We start from the raw sequence: 10,171 nt of genomic DNA, 5'->3' as shown, positions 1-10,171 counted from the left end.
AGCTTGGTGGGGCAGACCTTGGCTGCAACCCCCAACGGCTGGGAATCGCCAATCGGCCGAGTTCTGTTGCCCAATGTGCCCGGAGCAAGGGCCTGGGCGCAAATCCTGTTTCTCGGCGGCCCCAACCTCCTGCGACCTCGGTGTGCAATCAGTGCAAAGGTAAACATTCGATTCGGAGTCGGCTGGGAAGTCAGTCAGGTAGCCGCCAGACCACCCAGTGCGCAGCGGGCGGTGGGGCTCCCCTCAGGGCACAGCTCGCCCTGCCCTTCCCGGATCGCTCACTGCCCCGCCTTTCGGCCACGCCCTCGCGGCGATAGGCCGAGTATCTGGGCCGGGTCGCGACGCGATTGGCCGGGACGACGGGACGCCGGCCCCAGACGTGCCACGTGTACGTAAGGGCCGGCCGGAAGGCTAAGGCTGGAGCTGACGCAGCCGGGTTTGGCCGGGCCAGGCCAGGCGACGGCGACCATGGAGCGGGACGGGGATCAGCTGTCCACGCGGCCAGCCCTAGAGACCGAGGGGCTGCGCTTCCTTCACGTCACGGGTGAGTCGGCGCGGGCCGCAGGGTAGCGGGTTTGCGCCGCCACCTTCGGCGCGCCGCCATGTTCGGTGAGTCGTTCTCCTCTGCCCTCTGGGCCGGACCTGGCCGAGAGCCGGATGTTGGCGCTGCACGCAGGCCCGGGCGGTGTCCCGAAGCGCGCGTGGAGGCCCTCCCAGAGCGGTGCTTCCTCGGACGTTGCGGTCGGCCCTTTTTTGCGCGAGTCCTTTACTTTATGCGAAGCAAGCCTTCCGGGTTTGCGGTTACTGGGGTCACTCCGCCCTTGGCGTTAGCCTTCAAGCCTCAGCCCCTCGACTCCGTACCCCCACGCACGCCCCCAAAATCCGGCGCTGTATCAGCCCTCCATGGGCACCCCTTTCTATACGTAGTCTGGATCTGAAAGGCCTTTGCCCTCCTGAGTCGGATACACTTCCCTTCACCCCTCAAAACCCAGCTGGCGTGCCCCACGTCCTCCGGACTTGCCCCTCCTATTCCCCAGGTAGCTGAGAAGCCCCTTCTCAGTGATCCCTGAATTGTTGTATTTCTCGCTATTTTAACTGCCTACTTAGGTCTTCAGCTACACCGTGAAGGTTTTGAGGACAGGAGCTACGCTTATTTTGCTTTTGTTTAATTTTATAGAAAAGTCCAGTGTAGTATCATTTTTAGTTTCTTGAAAACTATTTTCTTCTTTTCAGTGGGCTCCCTGCTGGCTACCTATGGCTGGTACATCGTCTTCAGCTGCATTCTTCTCTACGTGGTCTTTCAGAAGCTCTCCACCCGGCTGAGGGCCTTGAGGCAGAGGCAGCTGGATCGAGCTGCCGCTGCTCTGGGTTAGTGCCTGATAACAAATGAAGGCATGGCTTTACGCCTACTTGTTTTAGTATTTAAAAGTTAGTCTGTTGTTAAGAGTAAGAAGTACGTTTCTGATCTGTGTGGGAAGAAAACTATTTTATGTTTAGGAAGTTGGTTTTGGTGATTTGCAATAGTGTTGTTTTGTTTTGTTTTAATTTCAGAGTTTTTGATGGGGTGAAAAACCTGCTTGATGGTGTGTAGAGCACTCACTGCATATCGTGTTGCATGGTTTTTCATTTACAGGAGAGATTAAAATGAAGACTTCACAGCTGCTCCATACTTGTGGGTCTGCCTACTAAGTCTCATTTATCTCTAGAACCATCGTGAATGACAAACTCAGCCTTAGTTCTTCACATCCACCGCATTTTAATTTTCACAACTTACTCATCAGACCTGATATCAGATTACGCCTGGCTGTTTCAAAAACTCATTCCCTCTAAAACAGTAGCTTTTTAACTAGTTAGAAGCTCCAGTTTCTGAGGACATATCTAAAAGAAATGTTAAGTGTCTTGAGAATAGCAGTATAATTAAATAAATACAAATCATTAGTCATCTGAGCCACCACAGTTACTGAGGCTGGGGAGGAAAGCAAACATAACACAAAAGTAGTCATTAGCAGAAAGACTTAGAAAATTCCTTCACTCTCCTCTCCCATGAAACCCTGTGGTCCTGCCATTATCTCAGCATTTTTGGTTGTTGGCTGTATATATCCAATAAAAACTACAAAGTACAAAGTAAATCTTGCTTAAGTTCCAGGATTTTGTGAAGTGGATGACTGGTGTTAGGGAACAGTCACTTGGTACAGCCATCCCTGGCTCTGTGAGACCTGCCGACAACTGAAGAGTAGATTTATAAGATAATGGGATGGGCATCTCAGAAGAGGAGTTTGTTCTAATGAAGCACTGCAAAAAGTATATGTGCAGTGAAAGGTGTTACCTTGTGTTGTACAATTTTGTTAGAAAAATTAGGTTAAAAAAATCCACACATTAATTTTATTGTAAGAATGATCCAACAGTTCCAAATGTTACCACAATTCACATTTCTATAAAGTGGAACTATAATTTTTTTTTTAAAGTTTTTAAATTAATTAATTAATTAAGTAAGTAATTTATGGCTGTGTTGGGTCTTCGTTTCTGTGCGAGGGCTTTCTCCAGTTGTGGCAAGTGGGGGCCACTCTTCATCGCAGTGCGCGGGCCTCTCATTATTGCGGCCTCTCCCGTTGCGGAGCACAGGCTCCAGACACGCAGGCTCAGTAATTGTGGCTCATGGGCCCAGTTGCTCCACGGCATGTGGGATCCTCCCAGACCAGGGCTCGAACCCGTGTCCCCTGCATTGGCAGGCAGATTCTCAACCACTGCGCCACCAGGGAAGCCCCTATAATTTTGTTTTTAAAGATAAAGGTCTAGTCATCTCTGTCACCACAGACACACCCCTGTGCTATTTTGGCCCCTGTTTTACGTGGATTCAGTTAGGTGACCTGTTGCCACTGCTAACTATCTGTAAGTAATGATGATCGCATATCCTTTGGATGATACTGATGTGAACATATAAGTTCTAGTTTGTTTCCTTGTTTACAAAATTAGTCAAAGCACTGCATAGTTCCCGTTAGTGCTCCTTAAACACAGTGGTCTGAGTAAAATAGAGAACTTGATTGTGTATTTATATAATTTGCTTTGTTTTCTAAGCCAGATAAAAACAGATACCTGGGGTGGTCATTTCTATTAATGCTAGCTGGAAGGATTTTTCTCTTTTTTTTTTTTCCTGTAAAAACAAGGATAAAATACCTAAAGATCTTTACCTTTTTCTGGTATAGACCTGGGCTAATTAGGTGATGGCTAATGATCAGAAAACTTTATCTTTCGTTGGTTGTCTTCTAGAGTTCTGGTCAACCTAGAGACTGGGTGTTAGGAGGTATCCAGGTTGTGGAATGGAATCTCACTGGCTGTCAGACCACTTATATTTCAGTCTCGGAGCCCATGCCAGACTCTCTGAATTGGAATTGCTCAGGGAGCCCAGAAATCTGTTTTGAACAGAGATTTCTGATGCTTTGGATATTTAACAAGGCCCATGAACTGTGGCGATGGGATAGTCCGCTGCCCCCCCCCCCTTAAGCAGTAAAATATATGCAGAAGAATAGACTTATTCATGTAAAAGTATATTCTTGCATTGCCTGACTTCTGTACACTTCTAATAATATAGACCTCAAGAGTTTCCATTTTATATTACACAAGGTGCTTTATCCCAAATTTTTTCTGACATTTTAGAACCTGATATTGTTGTTAAACGACAGGAGGCTTTAGCAGCTGCTCGTTTGAAAATGCAAGATGAATTAAATGCACAAGTTGAAAAGCATAAGGAGAAACTAAGACAGGTATGAACTGGTTTTAGTTTGAATACGTGGTATTTGAGGTTTAGTGGGTAAAAGTGTGTGTGCGCGTGTGCCCGCGCATTAGGGTGGATACAGAGAATAACTATTTCAGGCCGAATCATTTCCACTTAGCTAAGTATTGCTCAGCATGTTTTCCTTGTGCAATTTCTTACTGTTTAGGGGGGAAATACTTTTTTTTTAAAAAAATTATTTATTTATTTATTTATTTTTGGCTGTGTTGGGTCTTCGTTTCTGTGCGAGGGCTTTCTCTAGTTGCGGCGAGCGGGGGCCACTCTTCATCGCGGTGCACGGGCCTCTCACTATCGTGGCCTCTCTTGTTGTGGAGCACAAGGCTCCAGACGCGCAGGCTCAGCAATTGTGGCTCACGGGCCTAGTCGCCCCGCGGCATGTGGGATCCTCCCAGACCAGGGCTCGAACCCCTGTCCCTTGCATTGGCAGGCAGACTCTCAACCACTGCACCACCAGGGAAGCCCCTCCCAGCCTCTTTTGACGCGCAGGCTCAGTAGTTGTGGCTCACGGGCCTAGTTGCTCCACGGCATGTGGGATCTTCCCAGACCAGGGCTCGAACCCATGTCCCCTGCATTGGCAGGCAGATTCTCAACCACTGCACCACCAGGGACGTCCTAGGGGGGAAATACTCTTAAAGAAAGGTGTCTTGTATTTATGTTTTTACTTTTAAGTGGTTCCCTCACAGCAGCATTTCACCCAACAAAACTGTTTGCTGTGTACAGGAGCTGTACCACCAGACACACAGAACACACATTCAGCCTCTTGCTCCATGGTTGGTTTCAAGCCGTGCATGTCATATGACCTGGCTTGGTGGGGCCGCTCTTCAGTGGATTGAAGGAGAGCCAGGGGAGGGTGGCGATGGGCTCAACCCAGGGTCAAGATGGAGAGCAGGAGATGGAGTTTTGAAAGATTTGTTTAAAGACACATGGTTTGGTTGTAGGGGTGGTAAAAGGTTTTGGGGGGCGGGGGGAGGAAGAACCAAAGGCTGCTATTGAAGTGATGTGAGCAGCCAGGTGGGTTGTGCTGCTCTTCACAGGAGTAAGGTCACCCACCAGGTTGGACCCATTCTCTGTAAGTGAAACAACTAAGTGTAGTCTCTGCTTTCTAGTTTCAGTGCAGATGTTTCTGGGACCCTCTTTTTCTCCTCAGAAGGAAGCCAGAGAAGTTGGTCTTCCTCCTGGTCTTGGCATGTGTCTCTGGTGTTTCCAGTATGGAGTGCCTTTCTGCCAGTGCTGGGTCTGCATGGTCATCCAATACATGGCTGGTCTCCACAGCTTGGCTGGAGCCCAGAGGGAAAGGACAGAATAAGACAACACCTACTACACACATTCGGCCCTCTTGGTCACCTTTCTCAGCAGCCTTCTTCAGTGTTCAGTGGGTTGCCCATCTTCCACTTAAATAGTCACTAACCTAAAATGTATTAGCACATTGCTATTATTTATGTAGTTTTCTAAATCACATGACGTTAAAACAAATTCATGATACAAAAATCTGTACTATGAAAATTAAGTCTCTGCCTTCCTTGCTCCCCTACCTACTGCTGCCCAAGCATTCCATGGTAAGCTTTTTAGGTATTTTTCCAGAAACATTTTATCCATATATAAACACATACATGTATCATTTTTACATAGAAATGGCAGCATAGTATACATAGATGCCATTTTTAAGCAGTTTTATTTTAGTTTTTTCCTTTGCTGATTTCCAACCATTTGTTTTGTTTCTGGAGCCATAGAGTAAGTTGAATTCCTTCTACATGTCAAAATTAATGACTTGAGGGTCTGAGTTTTTTGCATAAGTAAAACAGCCTGATCATTTATCCAATTTGTTGATGTAGCTCTGAAAAAAAGCTTTTAAAAGATTTTTTAAAAAATTAATTAATTAATTGCTTTATTTTTGGCTGCGTTGGGTCTTCGTTTCTGTGCGAGGGCTTTCTCTAGTCGCGGCAAGCGGGGGCCAGTCTTCATCGCGGTGCGTGGGCCTTTCACTGTCGTGGCCTCTCTTGTTGCGGAGCACAGGCTCCAGACGCGCAGGCTCAGTAGTTGTGGCTCACGGGCCTAGTTGCTCCACGGCATGTGGGATCTTCCCGGACCAGGGCTCGAACCCGTGTCCCCTGCATTGGCAGGCAGATTCTCAACCACTGCACCACCAGGGAAACCCTAAAAGATTATTTTTAAAAATTGTAATGTGCGCCTCCTAAAATTGGAGAGGATAGAAGCCTATGTTCAGTTTTAAAGTTGTGGTTCTGTGTATTTAACAAACTTAACAAACAGAATCTGCCTGACTCACAGTTCAGTCAGCTGTCTTGTTTGTGGTCTCAGGATTTGTCAGCAGTGTTCCATTCTGGTGTTTTCCATGTTAGCTATGAGCATAAAACAACCTTCAGATCAAGAGACTGTTTCCTCTTTGACCTCCTGTACTTGCAGACAGTGGAAGCATGAAGGGACAGACATGTGGATTTAGCAGTGATGAACCCTGAAATCCATCAAGAAATTTCTGAATATGTGCTTTCTAAGGCATCTTCTTGCATATCTTTGCGATATCACAGTTTAATTGGAACCAGAATGAACTAAAGTTTGGGTCTGGATTCTACTGGGAATGAGAGAGTTAGTGACTTTTGTGTAAGTTGCAGTACCCAGTTCTTCTTCAAGGAGGAGGAAGCAGAGTTCAAAGACCCAGGGCACTGTGTTTCCCTCCTGCTTACTGCATAATTACTGTATAAGCTTTCTCAGGTGCTCATTGTTGGACATAGTTTTCTGCTGAGATTAGTTTTCCCTTACGCTTCCGTAGTATTTGACTTTCAAAGAACTTTCAGATCTGCTCTCATTGGATCCTCATAGCCTTTGAAGTAGAGGGGTTAAGTGACTTTCCTCAGGTGACACAACCAGGTAGCAACAAAGCAGGCCTGCCAGCCACGTTCACCCTTTCCAGGTCAGCGTTATTCTACGTTACCAAAAATGTCCAGTTTAGAAGAAGAGTCGGTATTCTTTTCTCCGTGACAGTTTTTGCTTTCTTTAATAGTGTACAAAAACAAAAGGTTCTGTTGGTGAGTTAAACTCACACCACTAGATGACAACTGTTTTATTAACTGAAGAAAGTGCAGGTGAAGGTGTGTTTTGAAGGATGTTTAAATTAAAAATTATTAAAATTACATTTTCTTTGAGAAAGATGGTAGCTTATGAATTCATTCTGTACAACGTGTGATTCTTCCTCAGCTTGAAGAAGAAAAAAGGAGACAGAAGATTGAAATGTGGGATAGCATGCAAGAAGGAAAAAGTTACAAAGGAAATACAAGAAAGCCTCAGGTGATGTAGCCTTCGGCCTAGTGGATTTTTTTCAAGTAGAAGATTCCTGGAGTAGAACGTATTTTGTTTTTTTTTTTTAATAAATCTATCCGTTTATTTTTAGCTGCGTTGGGTCTTTGTTGCTGCGCGCGGGCTTTCTCTGGTTGCGGTGAGCTGGGGCTACTCTTCGTTGCGGTGTGTGGGCTTCTCATTGCAGTGGCTTCTCTTGTTGTGGAGCACGGGCTCTAGACGCATGGGTTTCAGTAGTTGTGGCACGTGGGCTCAGTAGTTGTAACTCGTGGGCTTTGTTGCTCCACGGCATGTGGGATCTTCCCGGACCAGGGCTCAAACCCGTGTCCCCTTCATTGGCAGGCGGATTCTTAACTACTGCACCACCAAGGAAGTCCCTGGAGTAGAATGTTTTTAACTAGATTCTTAAGCCTGTGTATGTTCACACAGGAAGAAGACAGTCCTGGGCCTTCTACTTCATCAGTCATCCCAAAACGAAAATCTGACAGAAAGCCCTTGCGGCGAGGAGGTAAGTACCAAACATCAAAGCATTCTGAACAATTACAGGATACACTTACCTTTAAAAACAAGATTCTTTTTCCTTGTTTCATTGTCCATAAATTGAGACTAATTCCTAAGTTTAGGATTATGAAGATTAAATAAAAGAAACAGATGCAGAGCAACCCTCAGTGGCTGGAAGTCACCAACCTGCTGAGCCCTGCTGTTGCCCAGTGGGCCTTGGGCAGTGATGTGGGCTCAAGTCCTGTTTCCAGGAGGCCTATAACCTCCTTGGCCTCACAGAAGTCAGCATTTGATTGGCAGTTGAAAAAGGAGGTCACTCAAGGCCCTCAGGGAATAATTGGGATGGTTGCATTTGTATTTTAGTATTCTCACTTGATCCCACACAGTCCTGTAAGGGGAGTGGTAAGTGGGGCGAGGAATAGTTTGCACATATTGCAAATAAGTTTGTCAAGGGGCTAGGAGACAGGGGTTTTGGTCTTTCCAACCAGGGCCGCCTTGTTTCTTACAAATAACTTTCTCAAGGAGGCATGGACAGATGTTCATTCAGAGAGCTGCTGCATGCAACATCCTTGAGCCCTCTAACCATAGCAGTCTGTCCTTACCCCATCCTTAAGGACTTACACGTCCTTTTGGGAAGACAGGACTCCCACACAAATGAAAATAAGTAACCTTTGTGATCTGCCAGGAGTTCCCCGTTAATCCTGAGAGAGGGGAGGGCAAAGGCATTAAAATACTTTGTGTAGGAACCAGTTTTAGGCCAAAGACTATCCTCCGTCCGGGAGAGGGGTTTTCTGTGGGGAGGTGCTGCAGAGGCAGAGGTGTGGAAGCCTGGCTGGCCTATTGGAGGACTGTCAGGAGTCTGGAACCTGGGCTCTGTGCAGACTGGACACAAGCTGGGCTGCCCATCAAGGCTGGGCTCCGACGAAACCCAAAGCTGGCTTGCTGTAGGGAAATGGTGTGTCTGAAAAGGAAATGCTCTTTTAAATCTTTTTCTTGTTCCAAGCAAGGAATAGTCTTCCAAGACTATTTTTCAGAGCAAAGAGTGGTGGTATTTAGGGGAGAATTGTAGAAAATGGAATGCATCTGGGGCTAGGGGCTTTGTCTGGCCTGGCTTTACAAATAAGGAAACTGAGGCACAGGGAGTTAGTGACCAAAGATTCTATAGTAAGTAAGGAGCAAAGCCACCCCATTTAACGTCTTGCTGGCGCTAAAGCCTGATCAGTCAACCTGGTTGCTAAATGTCCATTAACTTTAGGAAGCTAATGAGTGGGCAGGGATGGGGTTGGGGACTGGGGCATGTGGATTATCCAGTTCTGACTGGTGGAAGTAACAAGTTCCATTCTTTTTGATTTTGTTTTTTTAAATTCATTTTCTGTAGGTTGAGCAGTTCTTATTTCAGTGTATACATTTTATTAAGCACTGCAGTTAGAAGCCTTTATATACTTAAATCCAGCCATCTTGAGAGGTTTTTTGGGCAAATTTTTTTGTGTGTTTTGGGTAGTTTTTCGTGTTTGGAGAGTTAAAACAGAGAAGCTGAATGGCTTGTTTTATTCCCACCAGAAAGTCAGTTCAAACTGCAATGACTATGTAAACTTTTTTTGTCATAATGGTAGCTGAAAGTTTTATGAAAATGTTGTGAGACTAGAATCCATATCTTTGCAGTGCTTTGCACATCAGGCTCACAATTTTATGTTTGATACAGAACATTTCCAGCACTGTTCTGCTTCCTTTCTCTTTTCACAGGTTACAACCCTTTGTCTGGTGAAGGAGGTGGAACCTGCTCCTGGAGACCTGGACGCAGAGGTCCATCGTCTGGTGGATGAGGCTAAGAATCTTGTTAGTGTTGCTTTTGACACTAGCAAGATGAATCCTTAACCCTCGACTCAATTGCCTTATGCACGCTTTTCACAGTGACTACCCAGGGGGAGGGGGCTTTCTTTCTGTTCTTAACTGCACCTGTGTCTTCAAGGGTTGAAGGCAGCATGGAGTGTGGATGTGGCCACTAGGCAGTAGTTGCAGTTGGTCACACTGCACTGAAGCCAGTGACTGTGTTCACTGATTTCATGGGTCATTGCTAGTTGATAGCTAAAGGCCTCCAAGTGATTGGCGATCTTGATAAAAGAGACCTGGCAATGATCCTTAAAGTTAACAGGTCCTTGCTGGTAGGACAGTCTCTGTGACAGGTTGCATTGAATGATGTCTTCCTTGTAAATGGTGAGCCCACCAGCGAGGATTACTGATGTAGAGAGTTGATGGGGTTGTTTCTGTATATTTATTTTTATGTACAGAGCTTTGTTAAAAAAAAAAAAAAAAAAAACTGTAAATATTAAAAAAAAATGATTGCAAGGAACATTTTCAGCATCTTTATCAAATTTAAGGAGATTTCATTATGAACTTGAATTTGTCTATCTAATATTACACAGCTTTTTGTTATTCATAACCTCCCACTAATATTACTTATTTTCCCTTCTCATTCCTCACCTGCAATGAGCATGGCAAGTGGCAGACAGCTGTAGTGATTTTCAGAGTTGGCAGGCTCCTTGGGTTTATCCACAAAATCAGGCACTTGGA

The 10,171-nt window shown here is 45.6% G+C and overlaps 1 protein-coding gene across 2 annotated transcripts; it reads left to right on the top strand.

Annotated features, from left to right (window-relative positions):
- Positions 1-372: 372 nt before the first annotated feature.
- SELENOS (selenoprotein S) lies at positions 373-9,950 on the top strand. 2 transcript variants are annotated; one of them, XM_059912626.1, is made up of 6 exons: positions 373-544; positions 1,234-1,368; positions 3,655-3,761; positions 7,001-7,090; positions 7,529-7,607; positions 9,344-9,950. In XM_059912626.1, the coding sequence occupies exons 1-6, from the start codon at positions 469-471 to the stop codon at positions 9,421-9,423; spliced, it is 567 nt and encodes a 188-aa protein (XP_059768609.1). In that variant the 5' UTR covers positions 373-468; the 3' UTR covers positions 9,424-9,950. The 2 variants fall into 2 exon arrangements, with proteins under 2 accessions (XP_059768609.1, XP_059768610.1); XM_059912627.1 differs by having other exon boundaries at positions 520-609.
- The last annotated feature ends 221 nt before the right edge of the window (positions 9,951-10,171 follow it).

Source organism: Balaenoptera ricei, chromosome 2 (assembly GCF_028023285.1).
Source record: "Balaenoptera ricei isolate mBalRic1 chromosome 2, mBalRic1.hap2, whole genome shotgun sequence".
NCBI lineage: Eukaryota > Metazoa > Chordata > Mammalia > Artiodactyla > Balaenopteridae > Balaenoptera > Balaenoptera ricei.
The sequence above is the reverse complement of the archived record's forward strand: the minus strand, read 5'-3'. Positions and strand labels throughout refer to the sequence as shown.

Coding starts and splice junctions, on each gene's coding strand:
- SELENOS (XM_059912626.1), top strand. CDS start 469: ATGGAGCGGGACGGGGATCAGCTGTCCACGCGGCCAGCCCTAGAGACC. Junction 1,369..3,654: donor TCGAGCTGCCGCTGCTCTGG/GTTAGTGCCTGA, acceptor CTGACATTTTAG/AACCTGATATTGTTGTTAAA. Junction 7,608..9,343: donor AAAGCCCTTGCGGCGAGGAG/GTAAGTACCAAA, acceptor CTCTTTTCACAG/GTTACAACCCTTTGTCTGGT.